At 45.8% G+C, this 24,588-nt stretch overlaps 1 protein-coding gene across 1 annotated transcript in view; it reads right to left on the reverse strand.

The window, feature by feature from the left end:
- Window positions 1–24,588, reverse strand: part of Wdfy3 (WD repeat and FYVE domain containing 3) — a 253,962-nt gene that overhangs the window by 24,112 nt on the left and 205,262 nt on the right. Inside the window, 13 exon segments of the mRNA XM_028867282.2 lie at window positions 60–272; window positions 474–565; window positions 4,086–4,239; window positions 5,684–5,790; window positions 6,646–6,763; window positions 8,975–9,094; window positions 9,333–9,387; window positions 11,907–11,987; window positions 14,250–14,335; window positions 14,798–14,918; window positions 16,659–16,807; window positions 20,084–20,247; window positions 22,948–23,116. Of these exon segments, the coding sequence (XP_028723115.1) occupies window positions 60–272; window positions 474–565; window positions 4,086–4,239; window positions 5,684–5,790; window positions 6,646–6,763; window positions 8,975–9,094; window positions 9,333–9,387; window positions 11,907–11,987; window positions 14,250–14,335; window positions 14,798–14,918; window positions 16,659–16,807; window positions 20,084–20,247; window positions 22,948–23,116 (1,629 nt within the window).

Consider the following 24,588-nt stretch of genomic DNA (forward strand, 5'->3'; position numbering starts at 1 on the left):
CAGTCATCTCCCACGCCTACAGAGGGAAACAAACGCACCCATGATAAGAGCATCCATACCTGCTTAGGGATCTGACCGAAGTTATTAATGAACCCGATGGTGGCCGTCTCCTTCAGTGGGTCGTTTATGTTGTAGATATCCACTTGACCCTCATAAAAAAGGTGATGGAAGACGTTGACAGCCTCTACGGCAGCTGGGCCTTGCTGCTTATAGCCAAAGATGAGGTCAATCCACTCGTGGAGGTGGGCACTCACATAGTCACACTCCAGAGCCTGGGGGTCCAAAACAGGCTGAGTCACTGCCTGGCTGTTACTACTTTTTCCCACAGTAAAAGAAACTTGGCTAGAGGTCAACAGGAATTAAAATAAGGATCACAAGGATAGTACAAGTAACTTAAAGAATGTGAGGCACACTCCTCAGGGTCCTCTCTTCATGCTGTGGTCACTGGGCAGGTGAACCCCAACTTCCCTTACCTCCCGGTGGACTCGGATGAACTCTCTTGGGTCTCCCTTTGCCCACGGTGGAAGGATAACGTCTCCGAGCTTGGTGCCATTTTGTTTACAGCCTGTGGAATTGGACAGTTAGGAAGGAAGTGTGAGTTTAGGGGTTAGCTTCCCACTAAAGAGACAGAAATCGTGTTAGAGTCATCACCAGATTGATTAGAACACCCACCCACCCCTTTTCCTGAGTCTGTGTTGTGGCCTTTCTCCAAGGCTGGCTCCCTAGAGCAAGCCTCAGAAAGATTGCCAACTGTTAAAAAAAAAACAAGCCAAACTCTCCCAAGTGTCTCTCAGGAGGGCCGATTTACAAAGGTAAACAGTTTCTCCCTGGTAAGACTCCCGGGCTCTGATGCTAAGCTTACTGTCCTCTAAGAACAACACAGCACTTTCTAGAATGCTGACAGCTGCAAATTCCCTTTCAATGGCACATGTTATGATAACTTCAGTACATGAGTTTGCTCATCTTTTGATATTTAAAAAATGTACACATAGACTTTTAACACAGGATCTTCCTATTGTGTAGCTCTGGCTGGCCTTGAAATTCACCTGCCTTTGCCTCCCAAGTGCTTGGATGAAAGGCACCTACCACCATGCCTGGCTGACACTTAAGGCACTCATAGAAAACAGATATTTTGCAGTGATGAGTCTCATTAAAAAATAAAATCTGAAACAATAAATTTTTGCAACATTAAAAGAAAATTCTTGGAAAAAAACTAGAGCTTCTTGGCAGAGACAAAAACATCATTTTGCAATAAATATTGGTACTTACTCTGTTTAACATATTTAAGTTATATGAGATAATCTGAAAGTATTAAAGAAATAATTTGAGGCCAGCACAGTGGTACACATCTATAATCCCAACACTTAAGAAGGGGAGATGGGGACTGCAAACTGGAGGCCAGCCTAGGCTACATAGCAAGTTAAAGGCCAGCCTAGGCTACATAGCAAGTTATAGGCCAGCCTGGGCTACATAGCAAGTTATAGGCCAGTTTATGCTACATAGCAAGTTATAGGCTAGCCTGGGCTAGAAAATAAGATTTCCAACTTTAAGAAAAAAAAAAAAAAAAAGAAAAAGAAACCATCTGCTAGGAGGTTTAAAAAATTAATTGGAATTCTCATCTAGAAAAACAGGTTCTTTTTATGTTTAATGAAATAACTCTAAAAGGTCATTTCAGCTTACAGCACCCATAGGTACAAATGAGATCAGCACTGTGAGAAGTGTAAACAATAAACAATTGGGGAACTTCACAGCAGCTGGTTAGATAAATGGCGTGTTAAGTTTCCTCAAGTAGATCAGTTTTCAGATTTCAGAGCCCTGGGCTGCCTCCAAGAGAAAGCCAGGAAAAATACTTCCCGCAGAAGAAACCATCACGTGCTCATCACTGGGACTCGATTATTTATAATGTGGTGGATATAAAAACCAGTTTACTGACCAATGTGTTGCTTGGGTTAGAAATTACCATATGACTTAAGTCAAATCATTATAGTGACCACACACTTCACACATTCCCTAAGCCCCTGAAATGATCCCCCACTGTGTGTGTGTGTGTGCGCGCGCGTGCACGTGCATACATGTGTGCCTACAGAAGCCAGAGGAGTCAGATCTCCAGGAGGTGGAATTACAGACGGTTGTGAGCCGATCTACATGGCTGCTGGGAACTGAGCTAGGATTCTCTGTCAAGATGGTCTTCACTCTTAACCATCGAGCCATCTTTCAAGCCCCACAGACCTAATTTTTTTTTTCAGACCTAATTTTTTGATGATTAAAAAACAAGCAATAATCCCTAGGCCTCTTTGAGACACAATCTGCCTTTAGAGGATCCTCATGTCAGACATATTTCCTCAGAACTACCAGTCATTTTAAAGACATCTGATGCAGTGCGGTCGCAGAGAAATCCTTGGTCTATGTATTCTGCAGCTGCTCCTCCCAAGGAAAACACCTCGGAACAGGAGCGCTAGAACAACGGGAAAGCAAACCCAGATGCACTCTTTCACATCGCTAATCTTTGCTCAGAGGGCGGCAACTGGCGGTGGTTTGTTTTTGTATGTGTTCTTGAGGTAACAGCCATACAACAAAATTAATCAATTTTAAAGAGACTAATTCAACGGCATTTAGTAATTCAGCAGGTATGCAGCTAGCATTCTCTGTGGTTCCAGAGCACTTTTATCAACCCCAAGAAACCATGAAGCGGTTCATTATTCTCTCCTGCGTGTGGTAACCACCAGTGTGTCTTGTGTCAGTGGATTTGCCTGTTCTGAGGCTTGCCAAGCATCACGCATTGTGTGATGATGGGCTTCAGTGCTGGATTTTCCCACTAAGCATTAGGTTTCTGAGGTTCACCTACTGCTTCACTAGACCTGGAATATATCCCCGAGGTCCCTGTTTGGTCAAATGCACAGTCCCTAGACTGGTGCTACAAGGAGGTGACATTGACTTTAAGGGGGTGGGCTCAGGGGTAGGTCTCTGGTCACCGGAGCATGCTCTGGAGGAAACAGCGAGCACCAGTCTCTTCTTACTCATTTCATTCTGCTTCCTCGACGCAGGAGAACGGCCTTTCTACGCCATGAGCCTCTGCTGTGATGCCTCCCTCTCATAGGCTGAAATCTCCAAAGCCTTTTCCAATGCTGATGATTAGGTGTTTGTTGGGTGGGATGAGTAACATTTCATATCTGAGCCTCAGAATGTGTTCAGCCACAAGGGCACTCACACACGTGTGCTCGCCTGAGCCTCTGGCTTCCATTCTGTCCCTTTAGGAGCGAGCCACTAAGCCATGTAATGCCTTCATGTTCAAATGTTTACGCCAGTGTGGAACTGACGATCCTCCCCCCCCCCCCCCCGCCCCCGTAAGTGCTTGGACTGTAAGTGTGCACAGCATGCTGGGTAACCATGAACACTGACGGAAAACAGGTTATTAAAAAAGGCAAACAGAAGAGCAGCTGGCTGGAATAGTCTAAAGTAGGAACAATCGACTTGTGCTGTTTTCAAAGAAACCCTCAGAAACAGAGATCAGCACATTGTGATTTACAAAACTGTAACTGAAGTCAAGCGCTTCCCCTAACTGGCAGGTAACAGGAGAAACACATGGAAATTCTCTCTTTTTAAGACATGCTGATTTGGTCTTTTTCCCTCCCTGGACAACAAGACAGTCACGGGGTAAAGAAACATGATTTAAAATTATTTTTAAACTGTCGTTTTAAAACAAATGAGCATCTAAACTGATAATGCCTCAGGTAACATACAAGATTAAGATGACTCAGAAGATTCTGTAGGCCACTCCTGGCCATCAATAGGTTTTCAACAGTAGTGTTTCTCAAATACATTTTGACTCCACTTTGCTTTCCCTGAAACAACACAACCCTGACTACTGGGTGCCGTCTGTGTCAGGGTAAAATGTCTCCCCGACACCCACTGGAACTGGCTCTGTGGAGGCATGAAACGGCTTTCCTGTGTTTCCTTTAGCCACAACTCCAAGCACAGCAGTCAGTGCGGCAGGGTGGATTAGAGGGAGCTTCTTGTGGAAGCCCCGTGGACAGTCCTTATAAGGACGACGGCTAACATTCCTAAGAAGCGCCACTTCTACGTACCCAGGTCAAAGTTGTTGGAGTTGAACAGGAATTCCGGTAAGTAAAAGAACTCCGGGATAAGCTCCTTCACATCCGCCATGTTGTGCTTGGACGCTGAGTACCAGGCTTCCCGCACGCTGTGGAACATCCGGTCTGCCAGATCGAAGTGTCCGCCCTGTGGGCAGGAGGAGGAGGCACCTCTCCATTAGGGAACACTGAGCCACAAAGTCTGTCAAGTTCAAGGGCTACAACACTTCCAACACTCTTGTCCATATCCCTGTCTCTTCGCAGAACTTTAAATAATCATAAAATCTGTTTCTCCTTGGTGTATTCTTTACAAAAGATGCCCAGTGTAACTGTTTTGTAATCAAAGTACAACTCAACTATGAAACATTGTAAAACTCATTTACAATATTAGTCTTTAGATAGACATCAAGACTATAAGGGAGTAAGAATTCTTCCACAAATGATGAAGCCCCGAGGAAAGATTCTCACGTAAACCACATGTAATTGGAAAGTGAAGTTACTACGTATGAATGGATGTTTGGCCAATTCTGCTTTTTACATTAGCTCACAGGGTAACGAGTTCCGTACAGGAGTCTCATCCATATTTGCCTCTGGTTGATGCTCTGACTTCCTTGTGCATGTTAACATCAATTAACACAACATCTAAGTTTTCACAGCTATGAGGCTGAGTGGGAAATTTTCGGAGGTTAATGGTTGATAACCAAGTTAGGGAAGGAATCATTTTTACCTACGAACCCTCCGAGACTCATCAGCTTCCTCTGTCATGAGACCCTGACTGCTCCAGTGAACACGGAGCAGCGGTCATTGGCAGGTGCTATAGGAAACGCCAAGGCCACGGACGGCGGCCAAGGCCTGCCCTGCTCTGCACTGTTTCTTCCTTCATTCCTCGCTTATGACTTTCTTACTTCCTCATTCTGTTCTGGGTACCCCGGCCCCCTGCTGTTCCCCACCCCCACGCTTGCCTCGGGCCTCCTGTAGATTCCACTGTGTGTTCAGGTGTTCGCAGGGCCCCTCAGCTCCCTCAGCCACCCCTGGGTTAAGCTGCCTCCCCCTCCCCCACTGTCCACTCATCATTCACATTTTTTTCTGATAGAGTTGGTCACACTCTAAAACCACTTCAGAACCGACTCATTAAAAAACAACGTGTAGCTACTGTCTCCTTCACTAAAAGCCTGAAATGGTGAGACAGAGATCTGTCCTTGTCCTCTGACGTCCTTCCGAACAGGCAAACAGTGACGAGTGCACAGGGGGCAGTGGGCAGGCATGGCTGAAGCACAGAGAGAATGTGGACACAGCAGAGGGCCTTTAAAATAAAACACTCGCTGAGTCCAGCTAGTTGAGACTAAACACCCTCTCCCCGGCTGCAGTGTGTGTGCTGTTTAAATACAGGGTCCTGGCACTTCACTCTAGATGAATTCTAGTTTAACAGCTTAAGCCTAGCAGAATTCAGCTCAGCTCTGAATGACCAGCTTGTCAGGACTCAAGCTCCCCAGTGTTCCTCATGAGGTGAGGTGTTTTTGTTTTTTTTTATGACAATTTGAAATGAAAGCAGACTTAATGAGATTGGTAAAAATTCGAAGTTCGAGCTTTACCTGAAGCCGTAAGAATATCTGTGTGAAAGGCTCCATCCTTACAAGATACGAAGCCACAATCATTGCAGATGAATAGTGGGTGCCATAGTGGTACGCTGGAGTCTCCCCTGCTCCAGACAGTTGGGGCATCATTAAAAACAAAAGAGGAAATGAAACGTAAACTTGGTGTTAATCAAACCAGTGGGTCTGGAAATGCTGGCAACTGTGACAGCAAACGCAGCTAGTTCCAGGTCAGACGGCAGGGACCCTCACCCCACAACCCTCAGGGACACAGCCTGCTGGGGTCTCTCCAAAGAGAAGTGCATCTCCCACGGTCAGTTTTGGGGTCTTGTTCCCTCTAATAGCAAGCCATCTTCCACGGAAGGAGAATACCAACTCATTAGCTACTTGTCTTTATTAAGTTATGACTGGTTCTCTAAATCGCTGTCTACAGATGCAGCGCAATAGTACGTATCGTTACTGCGTATCTTCCTTGGCAGACAGGATGAGAGGGAGAGAAAGACTATGGGCACAGGCATACTGATAAGCTTATATTCAAGGTTTTCCCTCTTCGCTTTATGAATCTGAGGGAGAAAAACAAGCCACTAGATATAACAAAGTGTACATTTTACAAACATCAGTTCATAATTTTAAATGAAGGGCTTTTAAAAAAGTACCCAAATGAAATAAAAAGGGACGCAGTAAATGAATGTGTAGTTCCCAGACTAAATATTATCAGAGACCAAGACAGAGGAGATAGTTTCCCGCAGGGCTCTGCAGACAGCTACAAGCATCTTACAGAGATGGCCACAGACTGGCATGAAAACCGAGTCTCTGCTGTACTAACGTGTGCACACGTAACGTGTGCAAGTGTGCACGTGGAACAGCCGCAGCTCGCAGGTGCACCCACAGGTGTCAGAGCACTAACCAGTGTTTACTTTCGAAACCGAAATACAAAGCCAAAGGCAGAAGGAGCGCCTCACCATTGGGGTCTTCCCAGTCCTTATACCGCTTCTTGTACTGGGCCAGCCGCTCGTCCGTCTGGGCGCCCATGGGCTTAGCCAGGTTTCTGAAGGTCTTGGGATTCGTAAGATCAACCTCCTGAAACACAAAACCAAACCCACTGCAAGGTTACCAGGCACCCTTCTCCCCGGAGGAGATGCAGTGGCTGTAGTGGGCAGCGACCCCATCTGTGGAAAGAACTCAGAAATACCAGCTTGTCTACTGTTTACACACCTTACATTCCGAAGCAAGGCTTGGCAAGTGGCAGCGCTTGACAAGTGTTTTGGAAATTATGCATTTCACAGGGAGACACCTCTAGTTTTTAACAAGGCCACAGCAGACACTGCAGACACAAAAGCTCCCATTCAGCAGTATCTCCGTGGCTCCTGTAACCGGAGGATGGAGTCTTTCTGGGCCTTCTCCTACCCCCTCCTAGTTCCTAACATCATTCCTGAGCACTTTCTTTGTGTAGATGGTTTAGAAGTGAGGTAAATGAAAACACTCAGCAATCAGTGCACACACCCCAGTAAGTGACTCCCAAATACAATCAATTTTTCATTCTAACTGACTATTTTCAAAGTATATCACTAGTTGACATAATTCACACATTCAAAAGAAAACCAAAATTTACCCTAAGCCAAATTATGGTCCTTAAAGGTAGGAATTTGAAATACATGTTTGTGAAATGTTTAATATATGTCCTTCTTATAGGACATCATGAGCATTAAAAAATTTGCCAAACATTCAAGAAGCCTTAGGCACAAGAAACTGATCCACACTAAGGAAGACAAGTCTGCTTGTGTCTTCACGAAGTCTCTATGAGACGTTCCTCATCTACACTAAACTCAGCAATGATGCAAGGCTTGCCGAGTGATAGCCATTGTTCCAGAGGCGGGCTCCAGGGGCCTCTGTGCTCCGGACCCCACGGACAGGCAGGGCCACACAAGTATGACCATACCTGGCTGTAAATGAAAGTAACGAGTGAAAACCAGGACGAGAACCGTGACACCCAGCTGATGCAGGGAGGGAGAGGAAGGCCAGGGCGCTCCCCTCGAGAGGCGCGCTTGTGTGTGGATTAAAGGATACCTCAGACTAGCCAGGTGCTGAGAAACGTGAAAGCTCACAGGACAATTCCAGGCAGGCTGGACCACATGGAAAAGCTGCTGCGGGAGAGGAGGGGCTTGGGCGTCCCACGGAATTACTTTAGACAGGTGTAAGCCAATTAACTCTGTGAGGACCCTGACGTACAGAGCAGATGGAGGGAGGAGAGTGTGGGAACTGAGAGGAAGCCTGGGGCAATTATCCAGGGAGAGGCACAGACGCAAGTGGTGCTGGGAAAGCCGAGGGAGACGGACGGAAGGCAGAGGCAGGCACGCCCTACAGACGCATGGAAGGAGCTGCGGTTGTGCCTGGATGGAGAAGTGGGGGGCCTGATGACCTCCCCACACAAATGCACCCTCTGTAATGTAAAACTTTCTTCTCCAGATGAACTTGAACATTTTCATCTTGTGAGTCTTTCCCCTTGACCACCCTGTAGGATGTATTCATCCACTCAGCCGTGAATCAGACTCACACGTCAAGAGCACCTTAGTTGTGTCTAGGCAGACAGGGGAGATTGGTATTCTTTTAGAAAACTAGCATTTTTCTGAGGACAAAAGCTTCAATTTTCTCCAGAATATAACACATAAAATTTCTGATCATTCAAGCAGCTCTGATTCTAGCAAGAGACAAAGTCAAATGGATTTTGGAATTCTGAGAGTGACTAATCTTTCTCATGCTTCTCACAAATGCCAATCTTGTATTACTCCACTGGTTCCTGCTTTAGCAGGGCCAGCCTCATCTCCACCAGACAGGAGGCGTGGGCAGAGAGGAGTGAGGACATGAACATCGGATGCTATGGATCTGGAGTCCCAAGTTATGAGAAATCCCCCATGCTTCTCAGGAAAGCAGAAAATAGTCCTTTTGTGCAGCAGTGATGTTCTGTAGAAAGGGTCACTTCCCATTTTTTCCTAGCCACCAATTCAAACTGCAAAGGCAATTTCTGGTGCTTCCGGTGGATGCAAATTGATTAGCACTGAAGGAAAACTGGACAGACATTGTGAGTCAGTGCCCAGTACCCCAGGAGGGACTCCATTACCTAACCTTACACGTGATATTCCCAGTGTGTGCAAGCTACATCTCCTCTTGCCTTCTTCACAGGAAGTGCCTGTGCTGATCAGGGAACAGGAGACTGCAGAGCAGGCACAGGGGAACTGAGATTTCTCTCCTTTATGAAAATGTATCACAGTCAGCCAAGGACTCGCGGCTCACCTCGGAGTCGTAGTCTGCGAGGATCCAGGGGAAGACGGGGTACTGCATAAGGTCATTGTAAGATCTGCCGGCCAGGGTGTTCAAGTGCATCAGATACTGGAAGTTGCTGATTTCACCTCTCTTAGGAAAGACAAGAAAGAGATACATCTTAGAGCGATAAATTGTTTTTGCTGCTTAAAAAATTTTATATGCAAAAATGGACATTTAGAAAAAGAAGATTTCAGCGCGCGCGTGTGCGCGCGCGCACGCACATACACACACACACACACACACCAAAGAGAAATCTCTCCTCTGCGGTCTACCTTTAAGGACCATGACCCACAAGGTACGGAGGAACATTCCACATGCTAGTGCTTACCTCCCATCTCTGAGTCACAGACTTCTCTCCAACCAAAGTACTAAGTAATCCAGATCTAAACACAGAAGAAACTCAGTTATAGGTTAGGGTTTTAAATCTGAACAGCTTTACAACCAACACGTTTCAGTCACTTGTCTACAAGTCCTTTCCAGCCCACAGTGGATCTGTTAATGTGGTCCATGATATCACTTTAGAGGGCTGTGATGAGCACTTTAAACATCTGAACCAAATGATTCAGAAGGCACCAAATATACCAAGGGAGGCATTTTTCTCTGAACTGTGTTTCACTATTCATGATTCAGCCTAAGTGCCCAGGGACATAGCACAATGTATACATGCCATTATCCATCATGGGTAAAGACTGTGTTGGTATATTGTGTACCCTAATAAAATCTGCCTGAGGATCAGAGGACAGAACAGGCCACTAGATTAAACATAGATGCCAGGCAGCGGTGGCACACACCTTTAATCCCAGCACTAGGAAGAAGTACTATGGCTGGGCAGAGAAGGGTATATAAGGCGTGAGGAGACAGGAACTAATAAGCCTTTTCTGCTGAAGCCTCTTTTCCACTGGACCCCTTTCAGCTGAGGACTCAGGGGCATGCAGTGAGAAGATTCATAGAGTTGGCGAGGTGAGACGTGGCAATGGCTTCTTCCTTTGTCTCTCTGATCTTTCCGCATTTACCCCAATATCTGGCTCTGGGTTTTTATTATAAGACCTATTAGAACTCGTGTTACATAAGACCTGGGTTCTAAGTGCCCGGGGACATAGTACAATGTATACATGTCATTATCCATCACAGGTCAAGACCTGGAAACCCCAGATCTGCTCCAACTCTCTAATTCACACTAGAGTGCAAACCCCTGCAAACAGATCCAAAGATGTTTACCAAAAAAATGGGAGTGTGCAACGATTTCCACAGAGAAGGTATACAACTCCTGCAACATCTTAAATAAGCGACTGACAGTATGAGAACTTATAACAGGACAGCATTGCTGCTCTGTACACCCGCCAGAGCATTACAAAATGCTACTTAAGGTTATCAGAACTACAGTATTGAACATGAATCACCAGCTCAAGAGTCACTGGCTATACCCTTGATTATCTGAAGGGGCAGCAGACGGCACACACTGAGTCTGCTCAGTGCCACAGGTGCCATCTATATTCTACATCGATACAGTCCTTCAACCAGGCAAAGTGAACATGCAGAGCTGTCTCTCGAGAGGAGTGAGAACATTCCGCAGGACTAGAAAGCAGAGGAGGAAAACCTTTCCCTTCATGTATTTATGTTAACAACAAACACGTCTGGAACTTAGAATCTGTTCCTGAGGTTAACAAAAGCACATATTTAGGGTTTTTGATTTGCTACAGGTTAAAGAAAAATAAAAGCAACTTTTTATTAACTTACTATGTTTTGATGTGCACAGATTTGCTGTGGGATGGTCTGTATGTCAAATTGCTTTAATTGGTCAATAACAGTGGCCAATCACAAGCAGCATGTGAAGATACTGGTAAGCCACGAGCCACGTGGCAAGGTATAGATTTATGGAAATGGATTAATTTAAGCTATAGGAACAGTTAGCAAGAAGCCTGCCACGGCCATACAGTTTGTAAGCAATATAAGTCTCTCTGTGTTTACTTGGTTGGGTCTGAGCAGCTGTGGGACTGGCGGGTGACAAAGATTTGTCCTGACTATGGGCAAGGCAGGAAAACTCTAGCTATAAATGGCGCCCAACATGTTGGCAAGAGAGATTGAAAGGACAATTCATTTGTAAAAGACAGACTCTCTATTAAGTTTTCACATCTTTTGTGATTTCTTAGTCAATCCCTCAACACTGCTTCTTTCCAGGCTGCAGCACCCAGAGGGACCTCTGAGTTAAAGGAGCTATGAGGGAGCTGGAGGGTGATGGGCTTGCGCACAGAGCCAGAGAGTTTAAATGTAACCACCAGAGAACAACAGAGCAAGGAGGGCTGGGAAATTTGTAACAAGTAGAGGCTAACCAAGACTTCATTCTAACCAAGAACTCAGGGAAGAGCAGGCACAAGATAGGAGGAGCCCATCAGCTGACAAACAGAATGCAAGTGTACTCTCAGTGAAATACACAATTGCACAAGAAAGCGCTTCATAAAATCCGAAATTTAAATAATTAATGCAGAGTCAAGCAAACCAATCTAATAAGGGTACGATACAGATGGAGAATTTCTTGTGTATCAATTTGGTTTTGTGTATCAATAGCCTTACACACTTCATTTTATTTTAGACAGTCTACTCAAAACAAAGAGGAATCGCATTTTAGTACTATAAGAAAACCTGGGAAAGGTAGCATCAAAAGATCAGAGAATACTTTATATATATAATGAACAGGTGAGTGACTGAAGGTTATGTTTCCAAAGAGATTTTTGAAGATGAGAAATATTCAAATGTAGCACTAAATGTAAGAATAAAAGCTTATATTTCGAGAATTCAAATTTTTTCTATAACAACTGATGAAAAATACCAAATAATTCTATCTAGATATAAGTCATCTTAATTTCACCATGAAATGATATTGAGCAAGCAACACACTACTTACCCTTGCTCCACACTGGTGTTTGGTCTCTGACCGGAGACAGACTCTGAGCTGTCAGTGAGAGAGGGCACAACTGCCAGGAACCTAAAGAATTTAAAAGTGCAAATGAAGTCTCAGCAGGGACCTAATGGAGCCCTAAGAAACAAGGACCTTTCCTTATAGCTTTCCTGCTGCCTGACTGCCCCATAGCTGTAAATGGCAGCCAGGAGACAACTATGTAACCAGGATGCTGCCGGGAGACAACTATGTAACCAGGATGCTGCCGGGAGACAACTATGTAACCAGGATGCTGCCGGGAGACAACTATGTAACCAGGATGCTGCCGGGAGACAACTATGTAACCAGGATGCTGTCGGGAGACAACTATGTAACCAGGATGCTGTCGGGAGACAACTATGTAACCAGGATGGACAACTATGTAACCAGGATGCTGTCGGGAGACAACTATGTAACCAGGATGCTGCCGGGAGACAACTATGTAACCAGGATGCTGCCGGGAGACAACTATGTAACCAGGATGCTGCCGGGAGACAACTATGTAACCAGGATGCTGCCGGGAGACAACTATGTAACCAGGATGCTGCCGGGAGACAACTATGTAACCAGGATGCCACCAGGAGACAACTATGTAACCAGGATGCCACCAGGAGACAACTATGTAACCAGGATGCTTCCGGGAGACAACTATGTAACCAGGATGCTGCTAGAAAGGCCCACAGCTCCATCTTCCTTGTTTCTGCGCTATCACGTGAGTGGGGAAGGGGACCCCAGTCAACAGATGAGGTGCTAACGAGTGACTGCAACTAAACAATCACCTGACAGTAGGCAAGACACAGCTGACCCCCGTTAGACTTCATGAAATGAACAGAAACACGCAAGAGACAACTTTTATATGCAGAGTTGCTCATGACATCAGTATATGCCTTAAATCGTGGGGGGAATCCTGGAAAGGATGCGCAAAGAAATTCCTGAAAGACAAACTCTCCTCTCCCCAGCAGCCCACAGCTGTGAATGCTGAAAGGTATAGCCTGTGCAACTGCTCAGTCAGACGAGGAAGGGGACCGGTCACCCCATCAGCCCTCTCACACGGGAGAGAGTTTGGGATCGATCAGCAGCGGTCTAGGGGCTGTATTTAAAGGACATGCCATTTCTGTGCTCACACACTGCAGCGGTCTCCTGCTATCTACAGTTTTGGTCTCTGCCACTTAGTTACCTATGGCCAACTAAAGAACATAAAAAAAACAGTCCAAAACGTATTAAATGGGAAACTCCAGAAATAAAAAATTCCTGTGTTTTCAACAACGTCCATTACAACACATGGCTGTGGTTGCTTCAACTTATTTTTACTGCTGTTAGTCCATTACTCTGCCCCATTCACAAGGTAAGCTTTGTCACAGATGGGCACACAGGCTACAAGGAAGTAGATCTAGGATTTAGTGCTCTCTGCAGGCGCCACCACGTATAAAGGGGACAGGTGGTATTGCACTGCAATGGCATGGGCATGATATTAGCTAGTCCTCATGGAAGTAACGTAATCAGGAAGCTGATAACCAGGGAGTGCCAGGAACTACCCCATCCTTCGTATAAGGAGGCCTCTGGTCCCTTCCCATGCTCATGTCTAACAGAACCACCAACCACGAGCATGTACCTTTTTAGATCTTTTTACCAACGACAAAACATGCTTAGAACTGATCAGTAGTTTAACTGACCATGCTACTTTTTCAACAACGAAGGCATTTAACTTTCCTTCTAGGGCAGCAAAGACTCTCCCGGGGATCCTGTTTCTAAGGGAACTCAGTTCTGGAGCCTCACCGGAAGGTAAGAGAAAGGTGGAACATTTTGAACCCAAAATATTCCTTTTCAACTTTTTTTTTTGATGCATCATCATTGCGTATGTACACAGGCAGGTGCCACAGCCTACGCGTGGAGGTCAGAGGGAAGCCTGTGAAGTCGCTTCTCTTCTGCGTTGTGTGGGTTCTGGGGATTGAATTCCTGTCACCGGGCTTTGGTACCAGGCTCCTCTATCACTGAGCCATCTCTCCAGCCCACTAAAGCATTATTTTTTAAGTGACTTTTTTTCTCTTGGCCTTTGTGATAAATAGCCTTTGATAGTTCTCACTATAACTTGCCAGAAGGGAGAAAAGCTATTGTATAAGGAGCTGGCACCGTTCTAAACGCTAGTTGGAGGAATCACATTTCCAGAGGCTGGGAATGAAAATAACCCTGCGAAGGCGCTGACTCACTGGTCTGGAATCTGGATTTTAAGCACCTAGCTGAACAGGCTGTCAATGGGCCCCTCCCATCCCTCCCCACAACCACATATAAGGAATTCCTCATGAACGAGACCTTTGGTAGACTTTATTCCGAATTCCCTTCTGAAAAGCCAGGAGGTAATTCCGTCCATCCCCAGAGAAAACTTCAACAGCAATAGGCTGAAATGGAGAGAGAAAGTAAACGATGAAACAGATCATAAGAAACACGCTAACTTTCCCACTGCCAAGTTCCACAACGATGAATTTCTTGACTGGAAAATAGTTTAGACTCATGAATTCTCTGTAATATTAAGCCATGCAATCAAAGAAATCTCTTATTCTGCTTAAAGAAATCTTTAAAAACAGAATGATAAATAGTAACTTAAAAATTATGTTCTTAAAATGAGGATGTACTTTTTATAGGAAAAAGCAAAATGTTCACTCGAAGATGCATAATGAAGGCAGCACCAGAATCCAGACCGTGTTTAAGAAAACACAGACGCATCCTAAAGTGCCGCGACCCTTGGGATGCTCGTCTCTAGGGCAGCAACATGGACGCTACGGTTATCACAACACCGATCCATTTAAAGCGATCCATTTTCGGAACTGAGAAAGGGGGTAACATTAAGTGCCGCCCCTCACCTGCAGGAGGTACCTCCTCTTGTGCACCTCCTTGATGTCTTCGTAGGCAAAGATGCTGCATGTCCGCTTGAGCTGGCTGGGGCCCTGCCTGGCTCCCCGGGGGATGATCGGTTCGTGCATGCTAGGAGAAGCCAGGAGAGAAGGAGGCAAATGAAACACAAAGGTGGGTAGATAGGCTCGGGGATCAATGAAGCATACGCCATTTCCAACATAAGACCAGGAGGGGAGATGACGTGTCAGAACTTTCCGTTAGAAATATGATTAAGAGAATAATCTACCATCTCCCAGTGGACGAGGAAATCCCTTCGAAGATCATAACTCAAACATTTATTTTTGTTAGGACCAGCCTTGCTATCAAACAGCAGGGGGTCTAGGCCATCAACATACTCGGGAGCCCCCAAAACATTTTATTTCTTTCCAAATCAGAATAAAAAGCAAGGGCGTAAAATATTTTAATATAGACCTAACTTTATACCAGGAGTCACAAAACATTGGCTTTACTTGATTTTTCAAGAGTCATGAAACATAATTACAAAGTTTTTTTTTTTATACAAAAGAAGGGCTCATGAAAGTCCCCATGTGCCTGTGACTGGTGAAGAAAGCGTCTGCAGTATCCTCCTCTAGGAGCGCAGAGAGACCCTGCCTCATTAACAGGAGTGTTAGGTGCTCAGAACGCTGATGCAGGAGACAAAAGACCCCATGCGTGTTCTGACCACAAAGTGATCCGTTAGCGGCGGTTACCCCGCGACTGGGGAAGGGAAGGAAGATGGAGAAGAACCCGGCTAGGCATCCCGTGTGGGCTTCCGTCCCCCACTTCCGGGTCCTCCAAGTACAAGAGTTGGTTTTTGGTTTAGCGTTGTTCTTGAACGTGTTCCTACCGTGTGTGCGCGTGTTTTGGGGTGTACGTGTGTGGTGTATATGCGCATGTGCACGCTGCAGGCACAGTGGAGGACTTCAGGAGGGCACTAGGCTCTACTTCACTCCCTGCCTCATCCCTTTGAGACAGGGTCTCTCACCGAGCCCTAGCCATTTCCCTAGCTTGGTCCCCACAGCACTGGGATAACATGCCTGTGGAGCCATGCTTGTGTCTTTATGTGGGTGCTGGGGATCAGAGCTCAGGCCCTCACGCTTGGGTAGCAAGCGCCTTTCCCCGCTCAGCCATCTCCCCGCTCTGTATCGGTAATTTCACGGGCGATCGTACAAATTCAGAATGAACTTATGAATATACAAGTGCGCTGGTTAGTTGGTCAGCTGCCACAGCGGGAGCCATCTGGAAAGACGGAATCTCAACTGTGAAAACATGTCCGGAAGAGTGGTCTGTGCGGAATTTTCTGGATTAATGATTTCTGTGGGAGGGGCCAGCTCAGAGTGGGCGGTGCCATCCCCTGGGCAGGTAGGCGGTCCTAGGTTGTCTAAGAAAACAAGCCGAGTGTGGCCTGGGGAGTAAGCCAGGAACAGCGCTCCCCCATGGTTCCTGCATATGCCCCTCCGTGGTTCCCACCCTGTCTTCCCTCAATGAGGGATTCTGACAGGGAAATGAAAGGCAAATTAGCCCTTTCCTCCCCAAATCTGGTTATGCTGTTTATCACAGCAAGAGAGCAACTAACTAAAACACCAGGTTAACGACGATGGCTGCCACTTGGAATCTAACGCTAATAATGAAAAGACATAAAATGGAATACCATCTGATGAACAAGCACCCTTTTCCTTAGTGGAAATGGCAGTATTGGCCTGAGGCACACATGAACTGGGAGATAACGTTACTTAGGACACAGGCTTGGGATTAAAAAGAAATACTGCAAATGTACTTTCTGTCATCTAAAGGCAGCTTTACTTCGTGTCTCTTCATTCATTTACTTACTTTGGAGGTAAAGTTTCAATGTCTCTTATTTCTCTGGTTGCTGTCATGGTGAATCCATCAATCACATAAAAATGCTCTTTACCAAAAAGCAGCAGGCCTTCACTGGTATCCAGGCCCTGGACTCGAGCACAGCGGTACATGTGCTGAATCTACAAAGAAAGTCACAAATATTCTTTCTTTAACTTTAATTTTTTTTTTTTGGCTAATTTCTCTCTTGTTACTGTTATAGTAAGCCCCAAGCTAAGCATGTTAAACCTGAGTTCAAGCAAGCAAAGACACAGCTTACACTCACTTCCACTTGCAGATGCCTTTAGTGATAGGAGACATTCACCCACATCACCCACTTAAGACCCAACTTAGGACCCGCTCCTATGCAGGAGCACTTGTGTTAGAGTCTGTAAGTGAGAAATCAGCTAGCTGAGGCTCTTGCTCTCGTGGAGGGCACAGAGTAAAGTCTGGCAGAGCCAAGGGTTGAAGTATGCACATGGAAAGATCAGGACAGGCGAGACGACACTCGGCACACGTCCGCTAGGGCTTGTGAGTGGCCGGAAAGCTCCCAGCTCTGCTGCTCACACGTCTGTAGATTTGCTCAGGGCGTCTGAATTTCTCGGAGCCTCTGCTTGCTACTTTATTTCTAACATCAGCCTGGGCTTGCCGTGGGGCTGACGTGAGATAAAGCCCAGCACCACGTTAGAACTGCCAGCTCTCTTCTCTTCCAGAGCTCACTCTTTCTCCAGATCCTAACAGGAGCCACCATGGCTGAATGTGTCCCCACCTGGTCCCAGACTCTGCCAGGCTGTAAGGCCACTGGGGAGAGCCCAGCTTGGCAGGTGTTCGTCCCTCACAGGGTAGGTTACTGCGGCTCTCTGTGTGAGCACAGCTCCTTCCCAAAGGCTAGCAAACATTCCTTCTTGCTGCAACTGATTTCAAGTCAGAGGGAGAAGTCAGCAACTAGATCAAGGTGGGACAGAGGTCAAGCAAATGCGAGCTGGAATGTAGTTCCTGCAGATGTGAAATGATTGCAGGAGACAATGCACACTCCTGAGAGTGAAAGCTTGAGAAATGAACAGAAAAGTCCAGGTTGGTTCCCGGAGGGGAGGGAGTCAGCACCAGAAAGGGAAAAACGCTTCCCAAGGACACAAAGTTCTATGTGGAGTGGAGGGTGAGTTTTAGTGATGACCTTGTTATGGTGAGGTGATGTACTTCTTAGCTTGACTGAATATTTCTATGTTTATAGACAGGAACACCGCATTATATCCTAAAGATGTACACAACTATTTGTCAATTAGAAGTAAAATGTAAAGATGAAAGCATTAATACATTTTCTCAAATATCTAAGTATAAGTCAATTTTATTGCACATCTGCATCATTTCAACAATAAAAGAGGTTCATGGTGGTGGCGCACACCTTTAGTTCTAGCACTAAGAAGGCAGAGAGGCAGGCGGATCTCTGAGTTAGAGGCTAGCCTGGTCTACATGGAGAGTTCAAGGACAGCCACAGCTATGCAGAGAAAGCCTGCCTCGAAAAACCAACAAATAAACAAAGGAGTGGGCTGTTTGTAGGGAAATCTAGACACTAAAAATTATTTTAACTCTTTGAAACGTAAGTCTCAGGTATGCCAGTGTGGTAGTTTGAAAGAAAATGGCCGCCAAAAGGAGTGGGGCTATTCAGAGGTGTGCTTTGTTGAAATAGGTATGGCCTTGTGGGAGGAAGTGTGTCCCTGTGGAGGCGGGCTTTAATGTCCCATATGTGCTCCAGCCACACTCAGTGTCCCAGACCACTTCCTGTAGTCTGTGGGTCAAGATGTAGGACTCTAGTTCCTTCTCCAGCACCATACAGGTCTGTATCCTGCCATGTCACACTATGAAGATAATGGACTAAATTTCTGAAATTGTAGGTCCCCAATTCGATGTTTTCCTTTATAAAAGTTGCCGTGGTCATGGCGTCTCTTCATAGCAATGGAAACCCTAAGATTGCCAGGATGGCCTCAAAGTCCTTCGGCAGCCAAGGATGATGCTGAACTCCAAAGTCTCCCACCTACACCTCCTCAATGCTATGATTCCAGCCGATACCACTTCATCCCATTTATTCAGGACGGGGGACTGAATCCAGGACTTCCCATATGCCAGGTTAGGCACTCTACAAAAGGAGCCATATCCCAAGGCATAAACATGCACACATTTGCTTTCCCTATGGTGCTGGTGATGAAACCCAAGCTCCATGCATGTTAGACACCTATTCCACCACTGGTCTCTGCCCTCAGCTTCTCGACTTACTTAAAATAACTACTGCAATGTAAATGGGGGGGGGGGCGGGGGGGGAGGAAAATGGGGCGGGGGAAGAGACGGACATCATAGGCACATGAGCTTTCTGAGTTTCCAAACGTTAAGAACACAGCGAGATAGCAGCATCCAGGTGACGAAGCTGAATATTCCAGGGCCACAGGAGCCTCCCTCTCAGGCTATCTTCTGAATGGATGTATTTTCATAGTTACATGGTTTTTTCCTTTTTATAATTTCATTCAGAATTATTCAGAGCACAGATCTGAACAGTGTTGTTTTAATTATACACCAGCTTCTCATTACTACTTCTTGAAGTAGGTTAGATCTCAGGGGCTATATCAAGACTTAATACAACAGGTTAAAAATAAGAATAGCCTTTGAGAAGGGTGATATTCAAATTCATGACACAGTAACCAATTTATCTACCGTTCTTCCTATAGCTAATGACTAGAGGAAGGGTTGTTGGTCTATTATGATCGGAATTGGATAAGGTAATGGGGTGTGGATAAGAAACAGTGCCTGAGTATAAACACGCTACCAGGAAGAGAAGATACAGGAGCAAATGATGACAGTAAGCAGATACGCTATGGTACCCAACAGACGGACAGTCTACAAGCACGGAGGGAGGGGTGTCTAAGGGAGGCTGAGTAGGCAAGTTTGCTGTGTGGGCTCCAGACTTCTGGACTGATAGATACATAGGAGTTACTAGCCTAGATTCTACAGCAGTGAAGGGAAGGTGGGGGGGGGGCGCTGTCAGAAGAAACAGTATGAGTCAAGTTCAGAGCTAACACCACAGTGAGGGCAAGGCGTGCACGCTGTAAGCCGAGAGAACAGGGAGGCATGGCAGCCGGCTTCCTGTGAGGGCACTGATCAGCTGGTGTAGTTTGTACACGATGACTAGAGGTATGGAGATGCAGAGGGAAAGGTGCATCAAGGCTGGATGCTTGCCTGCAGACCTGTGGAGAGGCTGTGGTCTAAGAACGGCACAGAGGAAGAGTGAAGGGGGTGTCAGCCGTGAACTCGGGTCCTGAGCAGAGTCTGCACTGTCGAGGGCAGGGAGGCAGAACCCACATTCACCCTGGGCTCTGCTGTCTTGCCTATGATGCTACTTCAGCACACCCCCCTCCTCGGGAGCACAGTACCTTCTCCCCTTCCTCCAACAGGCGCAGCAAGGTGGCATTGTCCGTTTTCTCCTCCTCCTCTATGGAGCTGCTCTCAGCAATCTGGTCTTGTAGCTGCTCCTGGGTCTCCTCATCTCCCCCGTCAGGTGCAGACCGAGAGCGTTTCAGGGGAGGCTTCACCAGGCCTACATACAGAAACCAACACGGCCACAAAGGGGAACAGTTGAGTTTGAGAGTTGGCTATGGGCGTTCGGGTGGCCTCCACAGGCCCACGGGCTAGAGCTTCAATCCTCAGTATGGCGATGGGGGTTGGGGGTGGAATTTTCAGAGTAGGGAGTAGTAGGAAAAACTAGGTCATTAGGAGACACACCCTGGAAGGGGGTATTTAGACCCAGCCCCTTCCCATCTGTTTTGTGGCTGCCATGAGGTGGGCAGCTTTGCTCTCCCACGTGGTACCTGCTGTCTTGCCACAGACCTCAAAACGACAGTAGCCACTGGCCACAAGAGAAGCCTCTAAGACCTCTACTCTCTCTGAGTCTGCCTGTCACACAGTACCACAGCAGCCCAGGCTCCCTCATACACAGTCCCCGTTGGACAGTCTAGAGGAGAGCTCTGGAGAGCACAGACCAGCGGCACTGTTCCAGGGTCAGCAGCACAGGCTTGGGAATTAAACCCTACACAGCTCTGGGAAGTTACTGCCTTTTGTGAACCATGGTTTTCTCCATTATAAAACTGGGAGGATTCTAGCTAGCTCGGAGGTTTGCTGGAGGGCTAAATCGGATGATGAATGTGAAGACCTTGGGACCACGATCTCACACAGTCAATTCTCAGGGAAGTCAGATGCTGAGCATAACTAGTGGCAAGAAAGCATTGTTTACAGACGGGTAGCACTGGGGAGGCACTGTGAGTGAATGGTTAACTGACAAGCCCCTGTCACACACCTAAGGATGGCATAACACAACGCATTATAATTCACTTGAGGGCTCATGGTGGCTGTGCCACTCATTCAAAGTAGGAATGTGATTCTTCATACATGAATGAAATTAGTCAAGCAATGGGCCATGAGGAACAGGACTAGAACTCTTTAACAACAACATAGGAAGAGATCATTAATTTGTAGATTAATTAAGAAAATGCTTTATTGCTTGTACTTGCATAATTTCATGAAAAATCACAAGAAATAATGAGATCCTAAAATATTAGATGTTCTTAAAAATGTACTATAAATCACATATTCAGTGTCTTCATATTCCTTATTTGTACCATCAAAAGTGACAGTATACTTGCTACCAACACTGCACTAGCATTTGGGGATGCATAAGTGACCCTGCTGAAACTCTTGTCCACTGAACACTGGTGAGCAGAGGCGCTGGCAGAGTATGAACAAGCAGGAGACGGAGCCTCTGAGAACACCCATCGAGGGCCGGGGCTTCTGGCCGCATTACTTTCAGGTTAACGAGTCACAACCTCCAACTCCATGTCTAGTGTAACTTGTTGGATACAATTAGTTTTTAATCCATTGGATGTAAGGCTTAGTTTTCTTTTTTCAAATTAATTTTAAGTGTTTTGACTGCATGCATGTCCGTACATCATATGAGTGCCTGATGCCCACAGAGGCCAGAAGGGAGTGTCGGATCCCCTAGAAGTGGAGTTACAGATGGCTGCTAGCCACTATATGCATGCTAGGAATCAAACACGGGTCCTCTGGAAGAGCAGCCAGAGCTTTTAACCACTCAGCCATCTCTCCAGCTCTGAAGTTTAGTCTTAATTTATTGACAATTTTAATATTAAATTTTAATCTACTTGCTTTTAATTTTAAAATTTTTAATTAAAGTTCTTAATTTATACTTCAAGGCTCAGTTTTAGGAAAAAAGTTTTGAGTTTGTAGTCATTCAGACACTCAAAAAAAGTGAAAACAAAGGATTAATTTATGGATTTTATACATATTAGGTCTTCCTTTTATTCTAGGAATGGGTCAATGGAATAAGGGGAAAAAAAAGAATCTGTGGCTGGAGAGAGCGTTCAGTTGGTAAAGTGCTAAGCAAGGACCTGAATGACCGACAGCCCACGCATATAAAGCTGTGTAATGTTGCACACTTGTAATCCTAGCACTGGTGTAGCTGAGACAGGAGCATTCCCAGGACTTGCTGGCAGTCAGCCTAGCAGAATCAGTGAACGATGACAGAGATCTCAGAGAACATGGTGGATGGCTTCTGAAGAGCTCCAACTGTGGATGACCTCAGGCTTTCACGTGCATGAGCACACACGTGTACTTGCGCCACACATAACTGTGTATACGTGCACTTTCACACACCACACAGAAGGAAACGATCTCTGCCTTTGAGAAAACTCACGCATTTAAACGAGATAAGCAGCAGCGAGGACGAAACCACTGTGCCTTGTGTGTGAGAGAAGCAAAGCCCCACCCCTGGGCAGGGTCAGGACAAGGGCCAGAGTAGGATGTGGGGATGGTACCTGTCAGGTTCACCTCCTGCATGTGCTGTAGGGAGGGGCGTAACCACAGCCGCGGGAAACAGGTGGCCTTCCAGAGGCTAAATGTGAGATGACTCCCCGCAGCTACATTGATGATATATCTAATAATTGTTTGTAATTATTTATTTAACTGCTTGAAGTCAGGTTTCTCTGAGTGCTTTGCCAAATACAATGAAAAGTTATTGAGCCAATGGCTCTAGGACTGACCTATACATCTACAGGGAACAGATCCAGTCTCTAGTTCTCATTGATACATCAATCTTGTGAGTTGAGTGTATATAGACATGTTTACAGTTGGACCCCTGTTTGCAAATGCTCATATTTTCATATGAAGTCACATGGAAGGAATGCTCCAAAATGATTTTAAATCAAAAATCAAAGAGGAAGCTGACCTTTGACCTTGGCAATGGTGTCTTCTCCATGCTCTGGTTCTTGCTGGGTGGCTTCCCCTTCTGAACTCTCTACAATAGCATCCTGAACAATGGCCGGGTTCCCAGAGGCCAGGCGTAAGTAGTATTCTTTACTGTCATAACTTATAGCTCTCCTGTACCGAGCAGGTTTCTAAGAAAGAACCAGAGAAAATGACTCAGAGTTATTTTCAACAAGTACAATGCAAGCTTGTCAAGACTTCCCTGTGTTCCTATTGTACACAGGCTTTGCTTGGTCTAGATGACGAAACACTAAATACACAGACTTCCATTAAGTTAAGTTGCTCCATTAAAAACGCCACAGTCTGTGAAATGACAATATATTGAACAACACTGGCAGTTTTGTTCTTCCCAAGAGAAAGAGACCATGTTGACCAAACAGCATGTCTGGGCTGGTGAAGCTCCTTGTCAGTTCTGTGTATGCTGACCTTCCGGGGCAGGAGAGGAAAGCATGCCCGTCATGAAGAGCGGTGGGCTGCAACAGGGCTGTCCAGTCTGAGGGGACTGAAGGGCGCTTGTTCCCTTGGGGCAGTCTCAAGTGTTTCCTTTGGGACCTTGCAGGGAGAGCAAGAACTATGCGGTGCCTTTCCGTGGCCCTGGGTTTTACAGGACTCTGGACAGCCCACACCTACCCATTTCTGCAGCCTGACTAGGCACAGAAGACACAGTCAACACTAGGTGGCGCTCTCTGGCTGGCCTGCGGGATGAGCTGGTACCTCCTATCTGTATTATTGTCCGGCACTAACTGGTAACATCTAACTAAAGAACAGACATAACTTCATTCTGATGAAGAAATAGATACCTAGAGAGTCAATACTCTGGATACAACAGAACATTTCTTTCACGGAATAATCTTTACCCTAAATAGTTTTCCAATTGACCTAAAATTGTTTTCCTTTTTGATATCATATACAAGGACAAAGTAATGGTCAGCATCTCTAAAAATGTGTATGAATGTAGAGTGCTAAAATCACGATTAGACTTAGGCTTCAGATTAAAGATTCCAAAAAATGAGGAATCTGAAACATGCTTCCTCTTCAGAGAGCAAATTGGGGAGGGCCACACAGTATGTGGAGATGGAAAACGTCACATTGCCCTGGAAAGACTCAGAAGATGCCGAGTGACCTCACGGGGGTGGAAAGTCCAGCTGATGGACACACTAACAAGGAAAACAGTGTTCTTTTTCAATCAAAGAAGACAACAAACTTAGTACCTTTGTGGTTCTTCTGTATGAAGCAAAATGATCACATTCAACTCACAATTGCTTAAACTTTATTAACACAGAGGAAAAGTTAGTAGACAGCAAGGAGCAGGAGGCAGTCACCGTGGTAACCCCGCCAAAACTGCTAACATTGTAACAGATGATGGCCTAGTTAGTGATGGGCAAGGTAATGGATTAACGGATGCAGATTTGGTTACCGTCTTTTCCCAAAAGGTGTTGGGGTCCATTTCCGTATCCATATTAAAAGTACTGAATCTTTTTGGAAAATAAACAAACAAAATGAAAAATGTATATCAATTAAAAACGTGATCACGCACTTCGTTTTTAGATTAATTTCTTCTGACTATAAAGCAATTTAATCGTCTTGCCCCCTCAGCATTTAA

Source organism: Peromyscus leucopus, chromosome 10 (genome assembly GCF_004664715.2).
Source record: "Peromyscus leucopus breed LL Stock chromosome 10, UCI_PerLeu_2.1, whole genome shotgun sequence".
Taxonomy (NCBI): Eukaryota; Metazoa; Chordata; class Mammalia; order Rodentia; family Cricetidae; genus Peromyscus; species Peromyscus leucopus.